Below are 27,561 nucleotides of genomic sequence, written 5' to 3' on the forward strand. Positions count from 1 at the left end.
TTCTCAGTTTTGCGCTTTATTGTTTCAGATATCCATGCTAATCATGCACAATGTCTACAGTAATTACATACGCTAGGTGACTGACACTGGTTTCATGTATGGCAATGAGCAAGCGTGAATACTTCTTTGATGTGGCATTGTGTATTATTAATTCATAACCATTTCCAGTCCTCCAGCTGTTTGAATATGCAAAATATATATAGATGTGTATATCAAACCATAACTCAGATATATGATTTATATTTCAATGTGGCTACTTTGCATAAGACTGTTATATGGCCATTGATTTGGGTTGTTTGACAACAAAAACTAAATGTCACTTCTTAACTGCACTGAATGTCGACATTACTGTCTACACCATGGCAGACATGATGCATTTCAAACCAAGTTTCAAGTATTACAGGTCACAGACACACAACTATCCCAGTGATCAAGTTAAGATAAACACAAAATAAGCACTGAAGTAAAGCAGCTGCTCAGTCCCAGATAAGGCATCTCTACTGAAAATACATTTTAACGCAATACAGAAAGTGAATGTCACTGAATTGTTGAAGAAGTGTTCATGATCTCAGATGTAAGGGGGGGGGAGGTCAGCAGTAAACAGTATCTTTGAAGCTACAGGCCAGATCATTTGCAAGTCGCTCAGCAAAGATTCCTGTCCCTGCGCCCTTCAGTCCTTCAGTCCAGTTCAGTATCCAGACATAGAGGGAAATTTCTGTTTCACAGATAAGTTAGCACTGGGTCCAACACAGCAAGGCACTCCTACCGATATCTTTTTAAATAACAAGAAGTTTAAGGCTGCCTTGCTTTCTTGATTTCTGTATATTTGTAGAAGACTGGTTCTGCTCTGCAACATACTGGTACTTTCTTTGCATTGGTGACATGACTTGTTTTTAGTTTGCTGCAACATTCAAGTTTACTTGGAATTTTTTAAGGTCATTTCCCTCCTCATTTGCATGCAGTTAGAAAGATTTGAAAAGGGAATAAAGGGAAAATATCAAGATTATAGTTTGCTGGGACAGAAAGTAAATAATACATAGTTGGAGTAGTCTGCCTGGATTTTAGTTTGTTACATAAATCCAATATCAATACACACACCAGTAACATTGCTAGCATTAAAAATAAACCTGTCATGAACATTAAATAGTCTTGCCTTCCCAGCAACACTTTGAATATCGTTTAAAGGCTTAGGAGGGTGTTTGGAAAGGCTACAGTCATCAGTGCTCTGAGCAGGCTTTAATACAACATGAAAATGAACTGGGAGCCAGTAAGGAATCTGTGCAGGGCAAGCTCTTCTCTAGCTAATGTATTTAAGTAATAGTATGTTTTTGAAATTTTTCTAGTATTCAAATCCCTGATATTTTTTTCCTCCATCGGGTCACACATCTACTGACTGTCTGTCATATGTGGATACTTGTCCTCAGAACAAGTACTGCAGATTCACAACAGCTGTAATACAGTCATTTGCTATGTTATTACTAAATAGGAGATGTTTTGTTTATATTGAAGGTCATATTGTACATTTTTAGGTCAATCTCTATGGCTCTATTCCCATTATTTTAATGACACAAGAGCACATATCCAAAATGTGACATCCTTGTGAGCGTATGTGTGCTTGTGTGTGAGAGACAGAGATGGAGAGGACAGAGACAAGGCAAGCAAGAGAGGAAGAGAAAGGAATTAATCGGCTACTTGATGCTTAGTTTATTCGAGGACGGAGGTGCCATCCCAATGAGCTTTGAGTCTGAGACGGGACTGACGACACCCTCAATGAGGTTCTTGTTGCAGTCACCGATGCTGCTTTCAGAGGACAGTTTAGCATAGGTGATGCTCCCTGTCAGGTCCATCAGCTCTTCGAGGGCCCGGGTGTTACTCATGCCACTGCTCTGGATTTCATTGACAGGTGAGAACTCTGGGATCGAAATGAGTTCTTCCTTTGAGGCCGGGCTGAAATATGACAATGTGAGAAATCATATATATTACATATTTACACAGCCCCCCCCCCCCCCCCCCCACGCTCACATTTTAGTAATAAAGTGTTACCTAATGACTCACCTGACCTCCATTGACTGCACCTCATTGCAAGACCCTGTGTGCTTCACATCGAGTGGCTCCAGCTTGATGACTGGTGGTGATAGGTTTCCCATTGGAAGGGGTTTTACGGGAGGTCTACCAACCCCAAGCTGGGACCCTCCTTTATCCTTTCCCCCAGCTTTGTCAGCTGATGGCACATCCACGCTCTGCTCTTTGCTTGCTTCAGCTGTTGGAGCACTCCTCTTCAAGGCACTTCCTCCAACCTTTCCTCCACTATTCATCATAACACCCTCTCCCCTCAGCTTTGTGGGGTCTTTCATGATTTGGTCTGTGACATTAACACTTGCTCTGTGCTGCTGGTTTACATTCATTTCCATCTCTCCCCTCTCTTGCTGGAGTACACAGGCTTTGGCTACTTTAAGGTGGCTGCTAATCTCTTCCCTGGTTTGTCTTGTCTCAGATTTCTTGTCAGGAACACTGTGCGTCACGAGATGAGTGTTGTTTTTTACTTGCTTATGATTGTCCATCTGTGCTGCTGCTGTGACTGTGTCTGTCTTACTGAGAGCAGTGTCCTTTATTTTGACCTGAACTATGACCTGCTCTTTAACCTGAAAGTCAACCTTTTTGGTTGCTGGCTCTTTAACGTGAGCATTGCTTTGAATAGTCTTTATATTACCTGTGAAGAATTAAAAGATTTATCTTTTACAGTGGGCTTTCCTTTGTGTCGACTGTCCAGTTCAACATTAACATTTAATTTAAGTTTTAACAGAAGATATCACAGATGTCATTACCCACAGCATCGGCTTAGCAGGTAAAAAAAACAAAAGGACAGCTCAAATAAAGCATAAGCTCAGATTGTGCAGAGCAGCCCGCTAGAGACAGAGCTGAATAAATCTTCCAAGGGCATTTTCAAGAGCGGCTAATTTTACAGTCAGCTCCCTTGGCACTTCACTGAAAGGTGCCCTTTCAGCACCAGGAAGGAAGTCCGTGTCTCCTCATACGCCACCAAACGTTGCAGAAACACCATGAAAGATTTTAAATGCTTAGAAATGTGGCTTCATCAGCTGAGGGTCACACTCATTCTTCTGAATAATCAAAGCCAAAGCACCAGAACAAGCCAAATCATAAAAATGTAGATGCTGTGGCACATGCTCAAAATTAGCTACTGCAAATTCATTCAAGCTAAATCAGTGGTTCTCAAAGTGGGGTCCGGGGGAATATCCATAGCCATCGGGGTGACATTCAGGGTGCAACAAACCCTTCTCACTGCTGCATAGCTTGGTTGAGTTGGCTGACATGCTGAGTTTGGTTTTCTTGAGAGCTGAAACGGGATGGCCAGTATGCACTACGTCTCGTCAGATGTAAATGAAGTCAGACAGGAAGACAATTTTGTATTTGGATCCTAGTCACATTAAGGGTATGCTGAAAATATACAACTGTTTTGCACCTAAACCAACTGAAATGCGTTGGTGTTTAATACCAGGACACAGGCGTGGAAACACACAGTTGCAATGACACTCTGAATGGGACTGTTAGAAGCTTGTGGCTTATTGGTGCTGGGACTACGAGGGGACCCTTAGAAAATGTGCTCCCTTGTAAGGAGCAGCTGCCCTGGCACCCAAAAGTTTGAGAACCCTTGAATTAAATCATAAACCTTGCATGCCCTGATTGCTTCTTTACAGCAGAGCACAGTAAGCAGGACCAGCAAGCAAAACTTAGCAGATCAGCAGGGGGGGACTGAATAACACACTAACCTGGTGGCGAGACGCGCTTTGTCTCCACCTGTTCCTCCATCTGATTCAGCGCAGAACAGAGACGATCAAGTAAACATTTAAGGCAATCAGGACACTCAACCAAAGTATCACCAATGATAGAATTTAATAAAGATAACAACATGAGAAAGTTGTAATAAATTAAAGTCAAAAGAAAAAAATATCAAACAGTCAGCGGGTGCTTAAAGGCAGCAGGTCTACTGTATGAGGACAGAAGCTGTCTCTTACAGTACCTTCGACTCAGCTTCACCCTTCCTAGTTCTCTTCATAATCTCCTCAATTCTCTGGAAAAGAATATCAATATTCAATCACTCTGGGAACTTTCCAGATATTCAAACAGATATTTCAAGAGAAGAAATGCAATCTGAATACAGCAGTTGACTTGTCTGTGTCTACAGTAACCTTTTTTCTTTGTTGCCGCTCCTCTTCCTCTTGCTGTGTCTGCAGTTCTCTGTCTTGCCGTTGACGCTCCACATCCTCTTGAGCCAGGACTTTGGCTTTTTCTCTCTGTTGAGAGCAAGAAGATCCATACATAGCCAAAGACTGCAATGATTTATACAGTAATCCAAAATTTTTAAAGACAAGAAAGCTACAAAAATCTAAATGCAGAATAATTAGCAATAATAACAGACCAGCACTTTATAAAGACCACTGACCTCTCTGTCCATCTGGGCCTGTAGCTCCTTCTCCTGCTGTTCCTTCTTCCGTTTTTCTTCTTCTTGTTTCAAATGAGCGTCTGCCTCACGCCTTCCTCTCTCTTTCACTTGCTGATTCACTGGCTCCTGCCGTTGCTGCTCCTGTGCAAGTTGCTTCCGTTCCTCTGGTAACCTGATCCACATGCATATGAATTTGTCATCAACATGTTTTACGTGTATTCCAGACCTTATTTAAGGTCATTCCAGATCAATCAACTCACCTTCCTTCTTCTTCTTGCTGCTCCCGTTTTTTCTCCTCCAGTTCTTTCTGAGCCCGAGCCTGGCGCCTACGCTCAGCCAGCAACCTGCTAGCCTCCTCTGCATTTGATGTGCCAGCAGCCACCTTGCCTGTGCATGGTGCTGCTTCTATCACATAAACAAACATGGAGTAAGACTCTTCCATATGTAGTAAAACTGAATGTAAAGGGGGGAAAAAAAGGAACTTATAGAATCCACCTTTTTTCTTGTCTCCATCCAGAAAATTGCTCTGTGTCATCATCTCTAAGGGATCTCCTTTGGAAGTCAGCTGGTTTCCTCTTTCAGGCGACTGACATTTTTCAATAGTGTCTCCTTTGAGGTACTTATCGGAGGATTTGGTTTTAGCGATTTCACTACTGGCCATATTCTTCTGAGCTGGTGGAGATGAAATTAAGCTGTTGATGTCAGCGCTCTTTTTCACTGCAGTGTCAGCTTTGGTGCGCTCGCCCTTTTTTCCCACCTTGTCATTTTCTGCTTTTCTATTATTACTCGGGTTGGGGCGCTGTCTTGTCGGTGAGTAATGGTACTGATGTGCATTGCTAGGAGACTGGGCGCGAATCCTAGGCACACAGAAGGAGATGTCCAGCTTAAGAATATAGTTTTATAACAAACTGAACAAAGTACTGCTCATGCTCAGAGATACATTTGCCCACCTTTTACCAACAGTTTAGCTTACTTGGAAGGGGTGGGAGGGGAAGCCAAATGTTTGGTGAAACTGGCAGGAGATTCAGATCTTCTCACAGGGGACCCACAACCTGGGGATGCAGTTCTTCTCTCTCTGCGCAGCCGCTCTTTCTGTAAGAAGTGTTAGCTTCATTTAAATCATAGCCCGTATCCACTAATGTCTCGTTCTTAAAGATGTTGTCCAAGGTCTAACCTTTGGGGTGTTGGGAGTGGACTGAGAGCCTCCCTGAAGTCCAGCTCTGTTGTGATCTACACGGTTCACCGAGGTGTGGAAAGGTGATCTGTGAGGGCTGCAGGGTGCTGCATGATGACAGAATAAGGTATTAACACTTTCATTTTAGCAATTAACCCATGCACTACAGTGCACTACAGTGCAGCATGATGCAACCACACATGTGGCAATACAGTGGCTGTGAAAAACAGTGCAGAAACCCACTCCCAACATTTGGTTTGTGACTGCAAATGAAAACAGACAGATTTTGTGCAAACTCAAATTACAAAAGCAAAGGCCCTAAACACTGACCACCTTGCAACACCCACGTCATATTTTTTTTTTTGCCATCTTTGCACCTTGTCATCAAGCTGAACAGTCTCTAAGGAGTGCAGTCATCTCAGTGTGGCTGTATCTGTGTCTATTTTTGTGCACATATTTTTATTCTAGGTCACTTACGATTAATCTCTGAAACCGCCTGCTCCAGGGACCCAAAGGCAGCACCACTTAGCTGCTCTTACTCTGAAAACCTAATTTCAGGTTATCACAATAAAACACCCCGACCCATCTACAAACTCTGAAACACCCTCCAGCATTTCAGACCCAGAATCCAGAGTTTAACTACAGAATTTAAATACTAATCCAGAAGTTGTTTTCTGGATTACAGGAATGTCCCTGCCACAGTGAAACACAGCAAAAAAAATCATATACAAAGGCTTGATGATGATGAATTTATGGAGGAAACAAGTTTAAACTAACAAGATTCAGTCTGTGAAAAAGCTGACACTGTGCACTTTTATTTTCCTCTTTCTCCTGCATGGTGGTCTACTCGCAGATGTGCTGCAGAGTTGGCAAAGAAAAGCAAACTGAAATACTTCTGCGTGCTTTTATGTGAAAATTACGTTACATCAGATTAAGACAAGTATTTTAGGATAAAAGTTTAGAAACATGACAGCAAAACCTCTTTTTCTGATAACATCTTTGTCTTGATTTCAATCCCTGAAGGCATAGTACTGTGTTCACAGTGCTGTGCCTCTATGCTGTCTTTGCAAATAACTCAAATGTAAAAGCCACTCCAAAAACATACACAACGAGGCCTGCAAAACATACAAAAGCAAAGAAGCTATAAAACTGAGCAAAAGAGTAACTTAACAGGCGTGCGTTACAGAAAGAAAAAGTTGCCGGACACAAAGCACACGGTAACTCTTGGATGAATAGGTGGGGTAATGGATTTGGGAGGCAAGGGGGGCTAAACTTTACCAGATTCGCTGACAGCAGGAATGGGGGAGGCAATGCCATGGGAAAAGGCGGAGGCAGCAGAGAGAGGGAGTGGGGCATTCTCACAGTCACCTATAGGCAGCGGGCGGAGCAGAGCAAACAGAGCATTTGTGAACAGTTTATCTGAGCAATTCCTCATCCAGTTGTAGAGACCAGCAGGGATGCTGTGAAGCCATGTAACAGAAACATTTTTTTCTTTAATTTAAAGCTTCAATTTGTAGTTTTTGCATATTTTTGAGTGTATAAACATGGAGTTAGTGTATCAACTACTTTGCTTCATTCATTTGCAGACGTTTGAACAGACAGTTCTCTCCAAAATCAAACTGACATGTTTTTATTCTGGCCCATATTATCCATTGTCTTCCCTTGTGTAGTGCCAAAAGACACACACATAAAAGTGAGGTGTGTCTTTCCAGAAATCATGTTCCTGATACTCAGTAGAAATCCACAAACTTTGTTGCATGCAATTTATTTTCTGTCTATCAACCCACACCTGCCTACTGTATAGAAGGGTGTGTGTATCTACCTATGACGACAGACTTGCGTCAGTGTGACAGGATGCAAACATTAGCCCCCTCAGCTGAGCTCTAATATCAGCTATACTGTATGCATGCTTCTTTTGGTTGGCAGGTGTAGTTTAGTAGAAAGAAAATAGTTCCTACATGAAACAAGGTTTGGATTTTTTCCTGGATAGAGACAAAGTTGCATACGAATGAGGATGGGGGGACATTTGTCACTACCGAGCAGAGGAACTGTCCTTCAAAAAGATGCTGATTAGCGATACACCCGTGCTGTGTAATTCCACCATGTCTTTGCAGAAAAACAGGAAAACATCTCTGTTCACGCGCATTTCAGAAGCAAGGCTGTCAGCCATGATCAACCCTCTTTAACACACACATAGTGTTTGTCTGTGTTATGTTATCTAACAGAAATACAGCAAAATGTAGCTGCAGTGTCTTTTCAGTATTCTGCTATTTCAGACCATCCCACAATATGCTTCCATGCTTCTTTGTTCTCAGGAAAAAAAACCCCAGACTATTCTTACCTGCTCCTTGATGGTAGCCTCTGCTGCAGCGTTTTGTCCTCTGCTCCAGCTGGAGGCTGCGCTCCAGAGAGCGTTTCATCAGGGCCTCGAGACGCTCCTGAATGCAGCACAGCAGAGGTGACTTTTACACAAACATTACAACTTCACCATACTCACCGATCACAAACACACAACAACAAAATGCTGACCCGCTCCTCCTCGAGCTGCTGCCTCCTCTTTTCCTCCACTGCAGCTCTGCGGAGATCCTCTTTCTGCCTCTGCTCCTCCAGCCGCCTCCAGCGTTCCTCCACTGTGCGTTCATACTGCAGCCGAGCTCTGCGCTCCTTCTCCCTGATTAGCTGTTCCCGGGCCGCTGAGAGAGACAGAGTGTCTTTTTGCTCTTTGCTTGTTCATGCATCACACATACCATGACTTTTCTTCTTTTTAGTAAATTGGTTTGGTTCAATTTAATTTGGTTAAGTTGAGTTTGTGTCTCTATCCACGCCTAAGATGAAATCATGAAGTGAGAAAACCCGGTCATCATGAGGTCACCGCTGGCGCTGCGGGATTATCTGCGAGTAGGAGACCTACTTTTGCGGACTTTTCTACCTTAAACTCTCTAAAGTGACACAGCACATCGTATCAAAAACCCAGTGAACTCAAAGTGCATCCTCTAGCCCTTCTATAACCAATTAGACTGCAGAAGAAGGGGGGAAAAAACGAGTGACTGAAACTGGAAAGGAACAAAAAGCCAGAGGCCAATAGAAAACAAAACAAAAACCAGGACATCACCTACCCAGGCTTCTCTCCCTCTCCTCTCGCCGCTCCTTGGCTAAACGCATCCTGTCGTCTGTCCTCAAGTAACCCTCCAGAACTGAAAGAGGAAAGATATTAGAGAGCAAAAACAGGGCAGTGGCAATAAAAGAGAAAAATAAAACAAAAACAAAAGTTGAAACTTACTTGGTTTACCTCCATGGTTGCTGCTGACATTAGCAGGTAGGTGGGAAGGGGAAGCGTGCCCATTCATGTGTAGCTTCTTCTCTGTGTTAGATGGGGCTGGTTGGAGGGATGGAGGGAAAGGACACTCAGCTTTGCATAAAGTGGGGTGACATCAGTGCACTGCTACTTTCTCATCAGCAGAGGGAAACATTCATTCAGCTTGATTAGGGGCTTCTGTGTGGCAAAATGCTCAGTCAAGAAGTGCCAATACAAGCAAGACGGGAGGAAACTATCCTCCATGTGGGAGTCAGTCCACATATGCTGACTGTCGCTTTTTGTTATTGTTGTTGAGCGTTCACAAGCCGCTCCTCCATTCACCGATAACAGCAAGGCCCTCAAGCACGCTGCCCTAATATTCGCAGGCTTGCAGTCTATAAGCAATTGTGCAAAAGTCCAAATGATTGGAGAGTAAGTGAATTTAATCCAGATTAAACAGATTAATGGAAGGAAAAGTGTGATTTATGTGACAGAAGCCAGAAAGGATTACTCACTGTTTTTTCCAGTCCGGGCTGGAGAGCTGTGACTGTTTGTTGGAGATTTCTTGTCAGGAAGTAGAGTGATGGATGGCGGTGCCATCTTTTCACCTAAAGCACAAAACAAAGCAACACTTGGTGTGTTCATCTAAACGATACGGTCATTTTATTACATCAATGTCACAAAATCACTGTGTGAACGGAAAAGCTTGCCTGTGTACTTATACTGGTAAATACACTGGAGTGAACAGGATTTATGAAGAGGTTTTCTATCTATCTATCTATCTATCTATCTATCTATATCGATCGATCGATCGATCGATAGATAGATGATAGATAGATCCATTTGGTCCATGAAAGTATGTTTATGGAACTGTGATGTCATATTTGTGACATATTTCTGCTGCTCTCTTGGCCAGATTTATCTTGAAAAACATATTTTTTTATTCTCACTAACACTTTCCACCCAAATAAACAAAGGAAATGTAACAGTCACTTTACCAAAAACTGATTGGAGCTTCTAACATGTGACAGTGATATTCCTTTTTCGTTCAAAGTAACTTCATGAGACATATGTTTGGGATATTTTTCACACATTATAGGCCAAAAACTCATTTATAACACTTTAAATTCCCACATTCTATTTTTGCACAACACTTGTGCACAGCAAAATAAACCACAGTCACATGATGTGTTCTCATTTTAAGTCTTTTCCCTTAATAAATAGATTGACACCCATAAATTACAGTAATAAGTCAGAATATAAACCCTTTTGGATTTTAAGATTTAGAACAAACACATTTTCTAAATGCTCAAGAGTCAAAACAAACACATTAAGAAAGAGTACTTTATTGATCCCCGTGGGGAAATTCCTCTCTGCATTTAAACCATTCACTCAGTGAAGCAGTGGGCAGCCATTGGGCGCCCGGGGAGCAGTGTGTGGGGATGGTACCTTGCTCAGGGGTACCTCAGGGTAGCTGTTCAGGGGAATCGAACCCCCGACCTTCCGATCATGGGGCCACCACTCTACCTAGCTATCCCTGCCCCTTGATTAATGATCAAATATTATACTGTGAGATGACTATTGTCCTGAAATGAATCCTGAAATAAGTCAGTAGCACATCATCAGTGTAAAGCCCAGCCATGAAAATTTTTAATTCCACAGATTCACTCAATCGATCTGTGCGTCGCTGGCTGAACTGTCCTCACACAGCCAGTCGCTTCACTTCATCAAGTGAATTACTTCCTTTCCAGTCAGGGCTTTTATTGCCTGCTGAAATCTGGCAGACAACACAGACTCCTTTTTCTGCATGATCTGACTGACATCAGACACGAGAGCTAAACGTTAATGCTCAGCTGACTTCATTAAACATATTCCTGTGCTCACTCATCGATTTGTAACATTTCCATGATGACATGAGCTCTTTTATAGGTCACAGGTAAGTCTACCTCTGAGTAAGGTGGTTGCAATTATTGACTGTAGCTTTTATGGCTTTGAGGGTAATAAAGACCAGGTTGTCTCTGTTTTATAGAGGAGCCTGTCAGATTACTCTTAAACATTAAAAATAAATTTGTGTGTATCTATCTATCTATCTATATGTATATGTGTGTATCTATCTATCTATCTATATGTATATGTGTGTGTGTGTGTGTGTGTGTGTGTGTGTGTGTGTGTGTGTGTGTGTGTGTGTGTGTGTGTGTGTGGAAGCTGAAGAGCTCATGGAGATGAAGTTGCTTTAAAAGCATTTAGAGGTGTAAATATTTAGTCCTTTTCTCTTTCTCCTGTATGAAGCAGTGACACGGGCAAATCTTTCGTCATGATAGTTAATTTGATTATTGTGCATCAGGGATATTTCTCCTCTTTCACGGTGTACAGGGTGGAAGCTAAACAAAGTGAAAGCTTATTATTCAGCTTATTGCTATTTTTATTGCACAAAGTCTGAACAGAAATGACTTCTTGTAAAATCACCCACGGGCCTCTCTTGTACCTCCACCCATTTGGACCTTTTTTGAGCGTCGTCACAGCAAACAAAACAAAAATAATGGTAATAATAATAAAGAGCAACATGGGCTCAGCATGGGAGCCCCTATCAAAGCCCTAGCATTGATATCTACCCCCACACAGCTCACACAACGACAGAAACACACAAAGAAACAACGCATTTCTCTTGCTCGCGTTTACTCTGGATTAGTGATTTAGCTTTTTTTTTTCAATGAAAGTGAGGTCGGGCATGCACTTTACAGACATTACCGCCATCCCCACAGTGGCTATTAAGTGAGAGAGAGAAAAAAGACGCTGGAGCTGGATCATCACCGCACAGCGTCAGGCAGATAAAGCAGCAGCGCTAATATGAGTTGCGTCATGGATGAGTCTGCTTTAAATCCACGACGAGGAGTGTAAACAAACCCCACATACACCAGGCTTACCTGTGACTGCGCCGGATAAGGCGACTGTTTTCGCCATGGTAGCTATTACAGTCAGAACAGCCTACACCCAAATGTCATCCAAAGCGGGCTACAGTGATGCAGCACGGCGATCCGTTTCCCTCCAGCAGCAGTGATAATCGCAGCCACGGCGGACCAACACGAACACACAGCATTCAGCGAGGTGCCCTGAAGGTCGCTATACGGCTGTGGTGAAACGTGGATGGAGGAGAGAGAAATGCTGCTGGGCATGAAGCGGCAATGATAAAGCGTATACAACCCCGTGTGCTCGCCAAACCACAGAGTGCGTCTGCACGGCGTGAGCGCGCACTCATACACGGGCCGTCACACATTACCGGCAGATGGAGATTTCCACTCAGTGCAAACAGCAGGCGGGCCCAGAGTGAGCACACTTTGACGCAGCGACAGATTGCGGGGAGACTATGTGTAAGCAATGTGTTGTTGTTGTTGTTAATTGTAATAGCCTCGTTTCAGCAAAGATCATTTATATTAAGCTAAAACTGCGTGTCACACAACTCAAGAAAAGGCTCGTTATTGTGACAGTGATGTTTATACAGAAGTTTGTTTTGTACGAAAGACATGCAGGACACAATATCATCAATCTGATAAATACAGTGGCCGAAAACAGGTGGGTATGCAGTAGAGGTGGGAATGACCAGACACACAATACATCACTCATGCTACAACTTTAATTTATATTATTTTTCAGCATTATGCAATATGATGAGCATTGCAATTTATCAACTTTCTTTTTTAGTTAAATTCTATCAACATCTGTTTAATCCCATAACAAAACTATCTCACTTGTATTGTTTTTGTTGCAAAATTACATTGTCAAGTGCACCATCGCTAAAACCTGCCATAAATGTTGTCATAAGACAGAGCCAGTCTGCTACCAGTCTGAGACTGAATGTGGTGAAGTTGGCAATTCCATGCAATCTGTTTCTGATAATACAGCAATAAACTGTGTCAAACTGTTAAAAATCACACATCTGTCTCTGTCTGGATACAGAAATTCACATTTATCTATTACAGTTCTTCTCAGCACCCTTCCTGCTCTATTGGAATAGAACAGCCAGTTGAGTCGGATCTCCTCACTTGGTGCTCACTGACAGGTTCATTCAGACTGATGGCAACATGTTGGCAACCTGTCTGCATTTATAAATCTGATAGATAGTATTTGCAAACCTTTGACAATTCTCTGGAGTGAGTGCAGAGAGGTCCCCCATATCAGGAAGATTGTTGTCGTGTCAAAAGTGGCCATGAGGGCATAACATCTCCAAGTTTTGGGAAACCATTTAGTCACCACAAGTTGCAACCAGTCAAAAAATGTGAAAAAAATCAATACAATCGCCATGCATTCACCAGTTCTTTTATAGATGTTGTCCTAGTGATTAAACTGTTAACTTCCTCTGAATCAAGAGATAGCTTTTTCACATTAAGTGTTGAATGGCTTATCTCTGGAAAGTGGAGCATCAGATGAGTTCTTTTGTTCAATAAAGGGCTATTCCTTTCTTTTCTATTCAGTCTGCTATTTTCTTTCAGTTATTGGTTCCTATGCATAGGAATCAAGAGGAAGACAACAAGGGTTGACTTCACAAGCCTTTCCTGTCCTGTGCGAAGCTGATCCAGCTCATAGATCAGGCCCCAATTGGTAAATACACTGGAGTGAACAGGATTTATGAAGAGGTTTTCTATCTATCTATCTATCTATCTATCTATCTATCTATCTATCTATCTATCTATCTATCTATCTATATCGATCGATAGATAGATAGATGATAGATAGATCCATTTGGTCCATGAAAGTATGTTTATGGAACTGTGATGTCATATTTGTGACATATTTCTGCTGCTCTCTTGGCCAGATTTATCTTGAAAAACATATATTTTTATTCTCACTAACACTTTCCACCCAAATAAACAAAGGAAATGTAACAGTCACTTTACCAAAAACTGATTGGAGCTTCTAACATGTGACAGTGATATTCCTTTTTCGTTCAAAGTAACTTCATGAGACATATGTTTGGGATATTTTTCACACATTATAGGCCAAAAACTCATTTATAACACTTTAAATTCCCACATGTCCATCAATGCCTCATCAGAAAAGTTCTAATATATTTTTTCTTTCTTTCTTATTCTTAAGTATCTGTAAAAGATACTTAAACTGAGATTTTTTTACTCAAGGACCCCATCACTGCAACGAGAGCAATAAACATGGTGTCATTGTGTAGATAGATATATTTAAGCCCATGTAGCAATTTTCGTAATAATTTAACACACTGTACTCAATAAAACACACCCCAGCTATCAGGGCACACAGATCAACTGAGGATATCAGGGTATCAGATTTACTTCGATGGAACCTGAGTTTCTCCTTCTTCGTCTTCTTCTTCTTCTTCTTTGGTTCTTGATGGCAGCTGGGTGGGTGCATTACTGCCTCCTGTAGGATTCTGTAGTCATTTAATGTCACTAACCATTCAACGAGCCCTCGGATGCTCTTATTTAGCCCTGCCTCTTTAAAATAGCTTGATACTGTTGCTCTCCCTGCATCACTGTCTGCCCACTTCAGTATGCTTTCTAAATGAGGTGTAACGCGGTAAAGGACCAGGGTGCCTGACAGCAGCTTGATGGTTAATGAGCTAATCAGAAGTAGCTTCGACTACAGAGCCTGAGTGTGTGAGTAAAACACAGACAACAGAAATAGAAGAAGTCTCAATCATTTCAAGTGAAATTTCCTTCCTTTTGGTCAAAATTCACTCCTATGAAATGCAAACTTTCAACACTCTCCAGTTCATTCATGATTTCAGTCTGCACTCCCTTATTTTGTTTCTTGTCAAGATGGTCTTTGTCTTTTCTACTGACAATTTGAATCCCCATTGGTATTCAAAAATATATCCATCTATGATAATAGAAAACAAGGTCGGACTTAATCCACTCCCCTGAGGAATCCCATTTCCCACTATACATTGAACTGATAGGTCAGTACCCTTTTTTTATTGTTCTTCCATCTAGTCCTTGGTCCAGTTAAACATCTTTCCTCCAATATTCAGCAAACACATCTTGATTAGAAGTCCCTCTTTCCATAGCATGTCATAAGCTTTCTTAATATCAAAGAATTCTGCAGCGACTGTCTCTGGATTCACTTGAGCCTTCCTTACATCATGCTCAAGGCAAACTACTGGATCCATTGTGCTCCTTTCTACCCTGAATCCACTCTGATACATTTCCATCATACATTTCATTTACTTTTAGGAATAAAGCTTTTTGTTGTATTTTATTTAGTCCAGAGTTTCCACATTTAGTTCATTATTAACCTGTGCCAAGTACTTATCACTTGTTTTCAGAAATTTCTTTCAATTGGCTTTGCAAAAATCCATTGTTATATTGCTGTCACATATTCTTTCCTTTTATCCCAACTTTTAACAACAATATACAACTGTTCACTTCCCACTCATAGTTCTATATTAACTATATTGTTGAACAAAGGGGACACATCTTCCCCTTCATCCCTCTTCTCTGTGTCTACAGAGACTGCCACATAGTCATATAAAGTAAAAAAAGAATCAAATTTTGATTTAAGCCAGAATTACTGGACACAAATTAAATCCTGATATGATTTTCTTTCTTATCTCCATTAAATTTCTTGAATTCCTGGCATGAATTGTCCATCAAACTTCTGGCATTACATTGGGGAATGAGTATAATTAACAGAAATATCCTATACATATGCACTGCAGCTTTTGCTATTATTTATATTTTTGCATTTCCTTCTTTTGATCCAGCCATTTTCTTGCCTTCGCTTGCTCTTTGCTCCATACAGCCTGATGGATGGAGCATTTTTTAAACTCCCTTTTCACCACTTCATAACCCCAAAAAGCTACACTGTGGTTCCCTCTGCAGTTGCAGCATTTCCAATTAACTCCAACGATACATTTGCCAAACTCAAGAACCCCTCCAAAACAATAACACCTGCAACTCTTCTTACATATAACTGCCATGTGTCCAAAGTCTTGACATTTAAAGTATCTCATGGGCTTTGGCGCATATTCTCTGATCCCTTAGGCAATAAACCCAAAACATACTTCAGCATGGAGCTCTTGCTGCTGGAAATGAATTAGAATAGTTTCTGCCTCTTAAAAAAATAAAAATAAATAAATAAATAAATAAATAAATAAATAAATAAATATATATATATATTGTCCGTAGTGCTGCATTAACATCATCTAGCAGACCTTCTGAGGGTACTTCACGTAATCTTGGTAACCGGCTACGGGGGATCCAGGTTTCAAGCTTGGCCATGATCCTATTTTTCAGGTCAGTTCCTCTCGCACTCAACGGTCCTTCTCCTATCGCACTTGGGGCTACGTACCCAATCTCGGGTGGGGGTGATGATATCTCCCCCTGAATGGTAAGAACAAGATCCGGGCCATCAACACGTACGCCCTGCCCGTGATCAGGTACCCTGCTGGGGTAATAGGCTGGCCAAAGGAGGAGATAGAAGCCACTGACATAAAGACAAGAAAGCTCCTTACCATGCATGGAGGGTTTCACCCCAAGTCCAGCACCCTGAGGCTGTACGCTAAGCGGAAGGAAGGGGGCCGGGGACTGGTGAGTGTCAGCACCACAGTCCAGGATGAGACAAGGAACATCCAAGAATACATTGGGAAGATGGCCCCAACTGACCGAGTGCTCAGTGAATACCTCAGGCAGCAGAAACCCAAGAAAGAGGAGGGAGACGAGGAACCATCATGGAAGGACAGGCCCCTGCACGGTATGTACCACCGGCAGATAGAGGAGGTGGCTGATATCCAGAAATCCTACCAGTGGCTGGACAAAGCTGGACTGAAAGACAGCACAGAGGCACTAATCATGGCAGCACAAGAACAAGCTCTGAGCACAAGATCCATAGAGGCTGGGGTCTATCACACCAGGCAAGACCCCAGGTGCAGGCTGTGTAAAGATGCCCCAGAGACAATCCAGCACATACAGTGGGGCAAAAAAGTATTTAGTCAGCCACCGATTGTGCAAGTTCCCCCACTTAAAATGATGACAGAGGTCAGTAATTTGCACCAGAGGTACACTTCAACTGTGAGAGACAGAATGTGAAAAAAAAATCCATGAATTCACATGGTAGGATTTGTAAAGAATTTATTCGTGAATTAGGGTGGAAAATAAGTATTTGGTCACCTCAAACAAGGAAAATCTCTGGCTCTCACAGACCTGTAACGTCTTCTGTAAGAAGCTTTTCTGTCCCCCACTCGTTACCTGTATGAATGGCACCTGTTTGAACTCATCATCTGTATAAAAGACACCTGTCCACAGCCTCAAACAGTCAGACTCCAAACTCCGCCATGGCCAAGCCCAAAGAGCTTTCGAAGGACACCAGGAAAAGTATTGTAGACCTGCACCAGACTGGGAAGAGTGAATCTACAATAGGCAAGCAGCTTGGTGTGAAAAAATCAACTGTGGGAGCAATCATCAGAAAATGGAAGACATACAAGACCACTGATAATCTCCCTCGAGCTGGGGCTCCACGCAAGATCCCATCCCGTGGGGTCAAAATGATCATGAGAACGGTGAGCAAAGATCCCAGAACCACACGGGGGGACCTGGTGAATGACCTGCAGAGAGCTGGGACCAAAGTAACAAAGGTCACCATCAGTAACACACTACAACGGCAGGGAATCAAATCCCGCAGTGCCAGACGTGTTCCGCTGCTGAAGCCAGTGCATGTCCAGGCCCGTCTGAAGTTTGCCAGAGAGCACATGGATGATACAGCAGAGGATTGGGAGAATGTCATGTGGTCAGATGAAACCAAAGTAGAACTTTTTGGTATAAACTCAACTCGTCGTGTTTGGAGGAAGAAGAATACTGAGTTGCATCCCAAGAACACCATACCTACTGTGAAGCATGGGGGTGGAAACATCATGCTACGGGGCTGTTTTTCTGCCAAGGGGACAGGACGACTGATCCGTGTTAAGGACAGAATGAATGGGGCCATGTATCGTGAGATTGTGAGCCAAAACCTCCTTCCATCAGTGAGAACTTTGAAGATGAAACGAGGCTGGGTCTTCCAACATGACAATGATCCAAAACACACCGCCCGGGCAACAAAGGAGTGGCTCCGTAAGAAGCATTTGAAAGTCCTGGAGTGGCCTAGCCAGTCTCCAGACCTCAACCCCATAGAAAATCTGTGGCGGGAGTTGAAAGTCCGTGTTGCTCGGCGACAGCCCCAAAACATCACTGCTCTCGAGAAGATCTGCATGGAGGAATGGGCCAAAATACCAGCTACTGTGTGTGCAAACCTGGTAAAGACCTATAGTAAACGTTTGACCTCTGTTATTGCCAACAAAGGTTATGTTACAAAGTATTGAGTTGCATTTTTGTTATTGACCAAATACTTATTTTCCACCCTGATTTACGAATAAATTCTTTACAAATCCTACCATGTGGATTCATGGATTTTTTTTTTCACATTCTGTCTCTCACAGTTGAAGTGTACCTCTGGTGCAAATTACTGACCTCTGTCATCATTTTAGGTGGGGGAACTTGCACAATCGGTGGCTGACTAAATACTTTTTTGCCCCACTGTAACAGCAGGGTGCAAGATGCTAGCAGGCAAGGCATACATGGAACGCCATAACCAAGTGGCCGGCATAGTGTACAGGAACATCTGTGCCGAGTATAACCTGGAAGTCCCGAGGTCAAAATGGGAGATGCCCCCAAGGGTGGTGGAGAATGACCGAGCTAAGATCCTGTGGGACTTCCAGATACAGACGGACAAAATGGTGGTGGCTAACCAACCGGACATAGTGGTGGTAGACAAACAGAAGAAGACGGCCGTAGTGATCGATGTAGCGGTTCCGAATGACAGCAATATCAGGAAGAAGGAACACGAGAAGCTGGAGAAATACCAAGGGCTCAGAGAAGAGCTCGAGAGGATGTGGAGGGTGAAGGTAACGGTGGTCCCCGTGGTAATCGGAGCACTAGGTGCGGTGACTCCCAAGCTAGGCGAGTGGCTCCAGCAGATCCCGGGAACAACATCGGAGATCTCTGTCCAGAAGAGCGCAGTCCTGGGAACAGCTAAGATACTGCGCAGGACCCTCAAGCTCCCAGGCCTCTGGTAGAGGACCCGAGCTTGAAGGATAAACCGCCCGCAGGGGCGTGCTGGGTGTTTTTATATATATATATATATATATATATATATATATATATATATATATATATATATATATATATATCCTCTTATCATTAACCTTTACAGTTTTAATACAATTATTCCTCAGTTAGAAAATTTCCCCAAGGTCAAACAAAGGGAGACCACACTATGGCACATGTTCAAACAAAGGTTTATTCATCCAAATTATTTGTTAATCAAATAGATATATAACATCACCCCCAGAAAGGTGTCAACTCAGCTCTGTAGATCATATTACAGCAGTTAGAATTTTAGATTCAAGCTGCTCTTCATACTTTTGGCCACAAGATGGCACCAAAGAAGACTTTGCTGAAAAGCTTCGGGTAATGAACCCTTTTTCAATACAAGCTTCAGTGCTTCAGAAGGCTTCATAGTGCCATCACCACCGCACATCTAAAGTCTTCGTCCTTGTCAAATATAGGGGGGTCGAAGAAATTATATTATTAAATAGCCAATGATCAGCATTTCCTACACTCACTACCAACCACACCTCTCCTCTACTTCTAACACAGCCCGCTGTCGGCAGTTGCGCTTTCTATCTGCCGATATTCAAGACAGCGAAGAAGCCCCGAGCCGGAAGGACACATCCTGACATTAGGACGGTTCTGCGGTGGGTTAGGTCAGGAAAGATGCTAGCCATCATCTCGAATGTGTTTAGAGCCAGTGCCCAGCGGAATGTAAGTGCTGTTTTTTCTTAGTTCTTTAAACGAACTTAGCTAAACATTGCAAAATGTAGTCTCGCGAAGAGCGCCAGTCGACCCAAAACAAAACTGTCATCGCTGTTCTGACCTTGTAAGCCTGAATGATAGCTTCATTAGCTAACACGGTAAAAGTTTGTGCACAGATTTAAAGTTTCAATGTCAGCGGACAGTCAGTAACTACTTAGTTAATGTTTAAATGAATGGAAATGGGAACTGTTAAAGGAAGGATGAAAGCTAGCATTAATAACAATCAGTCTTAAATACTGAGACAGCCAAGAAAACTCACTTTACTGTTCTGACATCACTTTAAAAAAACCGAAACATAAAACAACTGTATTTGATATTTTTGTGGCGCTTTATAATAAGGTCACAGAGGTAAGCGTTATTAAGGTAGTAATAGGGTATTAGCAAGTGCATAATTCATCATTTATATAGCATTACTCTTCCTTAGTATTCCATTCATAAATACAGATATATTATCATGACTGTGATTATGATTATTGCTAGCAGTCATGTAGTAACAGTGATAGATGTACACATTTACAGCATGTACAGCAATGATAGGTGTACATGGTCATTTATAAATGTTATAAATTACATACTAAGGAGGAGTAACAATATATAAAAGATGAATTAAGCACATGCTAATACCTTACTAATGCTTAATAGTCTGAACTTGCTGTTAAGAACTTAACTTAAATCAGATGACAACTCAAACTTTTGGAAACTTAGTTACAATCCATTTAAAGACTATTCAGTGAATGATTTAACTATAAACCAGGTCCTATGAAGGACAAATTATAATAATGGCTGGTTGGGGGAGGAAGCTTTGCAGTAAATGGGATGAGGGCTAACATGTAAAAGTCCAGTCGAAACATTTAACAGACTAATGGGAAGGCACTCTGTAAAAATGAGTGCCTTGGGAGTTATATGATCTCTGTAGTTGTCTCAAAATGTGACACGAATTACTTTTATAGATTAAAAGCTCTTGCATACTTGTTTCTCACAGGGGGCTGCAGTGATTATGTCAGCACGCACATATGCTGACTTCACGACCCAGGCTACCTTTGAAATAAAGGTAAGATTGAAATTGTGATGTCGTGAACACAGACTGGCACTTGGCAGTTTGACTCATGGGTATTTGCTTCTCTATAGAAATGTGACCTCTTCAAGCTGGATGAGGGCCCTGCCACTCAGGTGGTTCTGACTCGTGATGAGGGTCTGCAGTACTACCGCATCATGCAGACGATGAGGCGTATGGAGCTGAAGGCAGATCAGCTCTACAAGCAGAAAATCATCAGAGGATTCTGCCACTTGTATGATGGCCAGGTTGGATGATTTTTCTGATCTACAATGAAAGTTAGGGATGGTAGTTTAAATTTCGGAATATCTGGCAAGGATGTTAAACTTTTTGGAGGAGTGGAAGTTTTGAAGTGTTGCCCTGTGAAACATTTATTGATTACTCTTCAGAATAAATCTCCCTTTAGAACCAGACATGTCAAGCTGTTTTCTCATTATAGGAAGCTTGTGCTGTTGGTATTGAAGCCTCAATTAACTTGTCAGACCACCTGATCACGGCATACCGTGCCCATGGCTACACTTACACCCGGGGAGGGACTGTGAAGGAGATTATGGCTGAGCTAACCGGTGAGTTGTTGGTGAAGACATTAAATATCAGTACACAATGGGACTCATTTTGAATTAACTCCCCTGTGAAAAGCGGCAAATGTTCAGTTGCTGCTGGAGTAACTTGGCAGGCTTTGAATCTTTATTTTCCCAAAAGGGAAGCTGTTGAGCCCAGGACATAGACTATTGAAGTTATAAAATGATGAAACTAGAAATGTCTCCCTAATTGACTGAAGGCGGGACACATTTGTTGCTGGCCCTGCTTCAGCCTGGTTTTCTAGTCCCTGAGATTACGGTTCTAGGAAACTTATTTAGTCTGGCTGAACCTAGGAACAAATTTCAGTTGATGATGTACTTTGAGCTGTAAATGCTTTTGTTAATATCACCTAATATCTTTTTCACGCACAGGCAGAAGAGGTGGTATTGCAAAGGGCAAAGGAGGCTCTATGCACATGTACTGTAAACACTTCTATGGTGGAAATGGAATTGTTGGTGCTCAGGTAAGTATAACATTTGGCAGCTTTGCTTTAAATTTGTTACTTATCGTTCTGCCTTCCATGGTTTACGTTCATCTAATTGCATTACAAGATATTTCACAGGGCCATTGGTTTGAACTGACACTTGTACATTTAGACTTTAACACTGAAGTTTACTCAATGTTGGACTTCTCTAGGTTCCTTTGGGTGCTGGTGTAGCACTTGCCTGCAAGTTTCAGGGCAACAACCAGCTGTGTGTCTGTCTCTATGGTGATGGTGCTGCCAACCAGGTATGTGTAGCTTTTTTTTCTTTTTTCTTTTTACATAAATGGGTTAAAGAGCAACACGTTTGGATCTACACCTGGCCAGTATTTACTTTACTTTGCAGTAGGTTTAATCTTGTTCTGTGGGAATTGAGCAAACTTGTGCTAAATGCACAACATAACTAAATTCTGGGAAGTGTTAAAGGATAATAAATGGCCTTAGTACAAAGGAGAATCTAAACTGATGTAACTGGGCTTCTATTACAGGACACCCTTTTAAAGTCTTGTGTATATTTCACAGGGCCAGATTTTTGAAACGTACAACATGGCTGCTCTCTGGAAACTGCCTGTTATCTTTATCTGCGAGAACAACCGGTATGGCATGGGCACCTCAGTGGAGCGAGCTGCAGCCAGCACAGATTACTTCAAGAGAGGAGAGTTCATTCCTGGTCTGAGGGTAAGGGTCTGGCATGCTTGAGCACATTTCTTACATGTAAAGCTACATGTTAAGCTGTTGCATAGCTACAGACACTTGACAGAAGCTGATATCTTGCACAATTTGTTAGTAATCGAACAGTTATTCAATTTGGGTTTGTTCAATCAAAATTACAAATGAATGATTAACCTTGACTGTCTCGAACACAATGCACACTAGATGGAAGTGTGCTAAATGCTATTTGGAGTGATGTGTTCGTGAAATGTAAACACTTTCAAATGTGTTTGGTGCTACCATAAACTTGTAGAATCTGCATGTTGACCATGTCAGTTTATTACTTTTTGTAAGATAAGATTAAAGAAAAATACTCAGTAACTTTGTGTACAGGTGGATGGAATGGATGTTCTCTGTGTCCGGGAAGCAACCAAGTTCGCTGCTGATCACTGTCGCTCTGGGAAGGTACGTTTAAAATGTTATATTGACGTGTGCAGGAAATGCGACTCGGATCTGTAACTTCTTTGTCCTTTGCTCAGGGTCCTATTCTTATGGAACTCCAGACATACCGCTATCATGGACACAGCATGAGCGATCCTGGCGTTAGGTAAACGTTAGGCTACTTGATTATTTAAATTGATACAACTTAAAGTGGCTAAAGTTCTCACCTACAGTTTAATCTTACAGATTTTCTCTTCACTGTGCCTGTGCCCCTTACCTCTGCTCCTTAGTAGTCTCCATGTACCCCCTTTGTAGTGACCTGACAACAGCCTAGGGATGAATTGAGATTCAGTATCTTCTGTCAGATTTCTTTATTTGATAGGCTTCACACCTCAAAGTAATTTGAATTTCATTTGAATCTGCATAGAAATGATCACAGAAATTTTGAAGGCACTGGATTTTCCAAAATGAGCCTAAATTTGTCAAAAGTAATATTACAAAACATTTGAAATCCTCAAAGTGCATTTGATAGCAATAGTAGTGCATCCCTCCAACTTTCCTGCACCCTCTCCCCTTTTAGCTACCGCACACGTGAGGAGATCCAGGAAGTGCGCAGTAAGAGTGACCCCATCTCCTTGCTGAAGGACCGCATGCTCAGCAACAACATGGCTAGCGTGGAGGAGCTCAAGGTAGGAAATGCTTCAGATATAGAAATCACATTTCTGTGAGCCAACACTTCTGACAATTTGGAAGCCTCAAACAAGAGTCCTTGTTTTTGTAACTGGGTATTAAAAGACAGTCATACTGCAACAACTTAATAACCAAGTGAGTTTAAGATCATTCTGACTAAGCATACTGACATTTGGGTTAGCTTTAGTCTGTCAAGTGAAAGTGAACAGCATGCTTTAGAGGTGAGGTTAATGAAAGTGTCTGCTCTTTTACAATAGTGTAAAATTCTACAGCTGAATTTAAGATGAGATCCTCTAGGTTTCATCCCTTGTCTTTGAGGAAAATTGCATTCATAGACTGGAAAATGCATTTGAGACAGAACAATGCTAAAGTCTTTATAAACAGGTGGGAAAAATACATAGTCCCATGGAACGAGGGGCACAAGCTAGTTACCGCGCTAGAGTTATGCTTCTATGAGCTTTAGTAGCCTTCTCCATTTGAAGTAGGATGGTAAACAAAATATGTCTATTCTCTGCTTCTATTGGTTTGACCAAACGTTCTTTGCTGCAGTGTCTAACTGTCCTTATTTATCTGTAGGAAATTGATGTAGAAGTGAGAAAGGAAATCGAGGATGCAGCTCAGTTTGCCACCACAGACCCAGAGCCCCCACTGGAAGACTTGTGCAATCACATCTTCTGCGACATGCCGTCTTTGGAGGTGCGCGGCACAAACCCATGGGCCAAGCTGAAGTCTGTTAGCTAAAGTTCTTGATTCTCCTCCCTCTTACAATCATAACCCACCCAACCCCTTTCCTTAATGCACACGCCATGTACTTTAAACGAGTGCCTCATCACTAGAGCTTTTAGCATCAGCAAGTAATCGACTTCTAGAGCTAAGTAAACAGTTGGGGCCATTTTTACAAAGAAGTGTTGGTTTAAACTGACACAAAAAGAATTGGAGATCAGATTCACTCTTCTACCTCAAGTCTTGAAATTGCTACAGTGAAATGTTAAAACATTATCAGTGTTGCCAAATTAAAATTTATACCTACATTTATCCACTTCACCATATTTAATTTTTAGCCAGAAATGTTTCGTGATTAAAATCGCAGTTTCTGGCAGACATCCTTTTATTAAGACTTCTTGAGGCATATTTATTCCTTAAATCTCTGTAAATCTGACTCCATGTGAATATGTAGTGGATTATTTGCTAATTGATCTGGTAATTTTTGAGGTGCTGTAAGTGTTCACTGTGTCAAACACAGGCTGTATGACCTTAACATGGCTTTGTGCTCTTTATACTTAAATGTACATGATAAAGAAGTCAACTTGAGACATTTGCATGTGTCTTTATTTCAATTGTCTTCAAAAATGCTGCAAATTGTAACTGTTCAAAATGTTAATCTACATGAATGGGTCTGGTAGATCTGAAAGCTGAATTTGACTCACGAGTTGAGCAGATGTCTGTGTTCACATGATCGTGAGGTCTTTTTCAGATTTGGTGGCTTGTCTCCAAACATTTTTAGAGGCTTGGCTTAAACTAAATGTGGGTGAACTAGAAATGAAATGATCAAGTGAAAATTTAAAACCTAACATTGGGTGGCACGCTCATGCAGCTGTGCCTCTGGCTTTGTAACTTGTGTGATCAGATGTAACGTCAGTGACTCATCAACAAGCTTCTATCCCTACTGGCTTGCTTTGCAGACTATTGATGCAAGTTTTTAAAGAACTCTGCAACTCTTTCAAGGGGTACTGGGAGATTAGGACTTTCTACAGAAACATATTGAACTGTTGGCTTCAATGTCTAAAGCTAAAAGTCTTAGTGAATCTGTTACAAGGTGGGGAATGATATAAAACTGTGGAAAGCATTGAGTTGCTTTGATAAAGGGATTTTGTAATGCTATTTGTGTATTCTGTAAACAGAGTAAAGAGGTCAAGGTAACTTTTCAGTAATGCAATGCACCATGGTTAAACAAGTTTTGGCTCTTCGCCACTGCCAACTTAGGGAGGGTATTGGATCCTGTGTGAAATGCTTACAATAAAGTAATTAAGTCAACAGTCAAATTTGCTGTCAGTTGTCTTTTTTGCAAACATGGAAAATTTCTCAGCTTATAAAGCCAATAAAGCACAAAAAGTCTATTGAACCCTGCAAAAATCACAGGTCAAAAACGAAAATGGCTTAAAATTATTTTCTAAGATGTTGGGCAAATCTGCCACCAAAAAAGCTCCAATGTGGCCTTGATTCTCCAAGGGGAACTCCAACCAAAATACCATCCTTCCAAAGATAATTGTTATTGTGGAAGCTGTTTAACACCTCAGTCCAAGAGAATTTAATAATGTAACTGGGTTTAGCTGCAAATGCAAATACACATTTTGCATCTTCTCTCCCATTAAACCATTTTAGTCAACCATTGTGTTCTATTGTGAGACATTATACGCAGCTACTCCCATTAGCATATAAATTGCACATAGGATGGATGGAGGTAGTGACTTGCCCATAGTTGTGTATCCTTGGGCAAGATACTAACCCCAAGTTGCTCTCCGATGGATGAATGTGTGTGAATGTAGTTAGAAAGCACTAAGTACAGATAAAGTGCTTGTGAGAATGGGTGTGATTGGGTGAATGTGGCATGTTGTATAGAGCGCTTTGAGTACTCCGGGAGAGTAGAAAAGCGCCATACAAGAATCAGTCCATTTACCAATCAAATTTTTATGGAGTGCTTTCTCCCAATCTTCATCAGAGAATGAAACCAACATATGTTTACTCTATTCTTCTCTTATTTGATTAACAGAAGGATTGATTTCATTCATTATCTGAGTATATATCATTGATACTCTTCTTTTGTTTAATAAATTGACCTTCAGCAAAGAGTCTAAACAGGATGTTGGGAAGTATCTGGAAAATTTACGTACAAAGTCTCTAATGTTATTGTTTTATTCACAGACTGCAGATTATTTTTTATTCAGAATCAAAGAATCAAAATAACAGAATTACAAAGTGCCTTGATGCTACTGTTGTAATAATACTGAACTGAACTTAAATGAGCTGAACTGTGATATACAGTGATTGATGAATTTGTTAGACACCATCCAGTGTAATTTTTATGCCACACTGCCACAAATTAAGTGTATTGGTAATCATTTTTGTATTTCTGTAATGGTTACGGTAATCCACCAGAGTGCACAAGCTCTTTAATCCAAATGATATTTTAATGCTAATTTATAAATATTGATTCATTTCTAACTTCTCACAAAGATGTGAGTTCAGTTTCCTATTTGTCTAATCAATGAAATCATTTGTAGTTTCAACCATGTTTTTGACAGATTTCTAAAATATTAATCTTTTTTTATTTTTTTAATGACAGGTGGTCTGACATTTTGTTAAGCACTGTGTGTATCACCATCAGTTACAGTCTTGACAGGAAAAGATAAATTTGTGTCTATTTTGGAAAAAAAATGAGTATTTCCAGCCTGGCATTGTAACCTCATTTGGACAAGTAGTAGCTGCCAAAAGTATTGTTGCTGTAAAACCTTTAGCCCCAACACCTCCAAGAATTCCCGAAGCTAAGCAACAAGGACCTCGGCCTGGGATGTTGCTCTGCCATGCAATAGCCATCGCTAAAGAAAGTAAGTCGTTTTCCTCAGTAACTGTAGAAGAAGATGTGTACTGAAACTTTGATTTAAGGGATTTTTTAAAAAGCATTTTATAAACGGTATAAACAGCATTTAAAAAGCATTTTTTATAAGCTACATCATCTACAATCCTTTGGATTATTAGAAATCACATGTGTTTTACTAACCTGGTTGACTATCAGGCACGAAAGCAGACAGTCAGTGCATACCAAATATTGCAAGAGAGGGTAGGGTTGAGCTCCCGCC

General features: G+C 41.4%; 2 protein-coding genes across 5 annotated transcripts; one reads left to right on the forward strand and one right to left on the reverse strand.

Moving 5' to 3' along the window:
• Positions 1-8: 8 nt before the first annotated feature.
• On the reverse strand, positions 9-11,942 carry map7d2a (MAP7 domain containing 2a). Of its 4 annotated transcripts, none has more exons than XM_082549999.1 (17): positions 11,856-11,942; positions 9,447-9,539; positions 8,926-9,012; positions 8,753-8,830; positions 8,166-8,329; positions 7,978-8,074; positions 6,915-7,004; positions 5,637-5,743; positions 5,436-5,554; positions 4,958-5,319; positions 4,723-4,867; positions 4,463-4,634; positions 4,209-4,313; positions 4,040-4,090; positions 3,789-3,828; positions 2,056-2,710; positions 9-1,947 (listed from the first exon to the last, which is right to left on the reverse strand). In XM_082549999.1, exons 1-17 carry the CDS (start codon positions 11,890-11,892, stop codon positions 1,689-1,691), a joined length of 2,661 nt encoding a protein of 886 aa, XP_082406125.1. In that variant the 5' UTR covers positions 11,893-11,942; the 3' UTR covers positions 9-1,688. The 4 variants fall into 4 exon arrangements, with proteins under 4 accessions (XP_082406125.1, XP_082406124.1, XP_082406123.1 ...); XM_082549998.1 differs by having other exon boundaries at positions 4,723-4,864; positions 8,917-9,012; XM_082549997.1 differs by having other exon boundaries at positions 8,917-9,012.
• Positions 11,943-12,025: 83 nt separating this feature from the next.
• Positions 12,026-25,746, forward strand: pdha1a (pyruvate dehydrogenase E1 subunit alpha 1a). Its single transcript, XM_082550004.1, has 12 exons — positions 12,026-12,299; positions 19,590-19,754; positions 20,788-20,856; positions 20,934-21,107; positions 21,299-21,425; positions 21,813-21,904; positions 22,078-22,170; positions 22,445-22,600; positions 22,967-23,038; positions 23,113-23,180; positions 23,595-23,703; positions 24,281-25,746. Exons 1-12 carry the CDS (start codon positions 12,114-12,116, stop codon positions 24,443-24,445), a joined length of 1,476 nt encoding a protein of 491 aa, XP_082406130.1. The 5' UTR covers positions 12,026-12,113; the 3' UTR covers positions 24,446-25,746.
• Positions 25,747-27,561: the final 1,815 nt, after the last annotated feature.

Source organism: Aulonocara stuartgranti (assembly GCF_965226115.1).
Source record: "Aulonocara stuartgranti genome assembly, chromosome: 10".
Taxonomy (NCBI): domain Eukaryota; kingdom Metazoa; phylum Chordata; class Actinopteri; order Cichliformes; family Cichlidae; genus Aulonocara; species Aulonocara stuartgranti.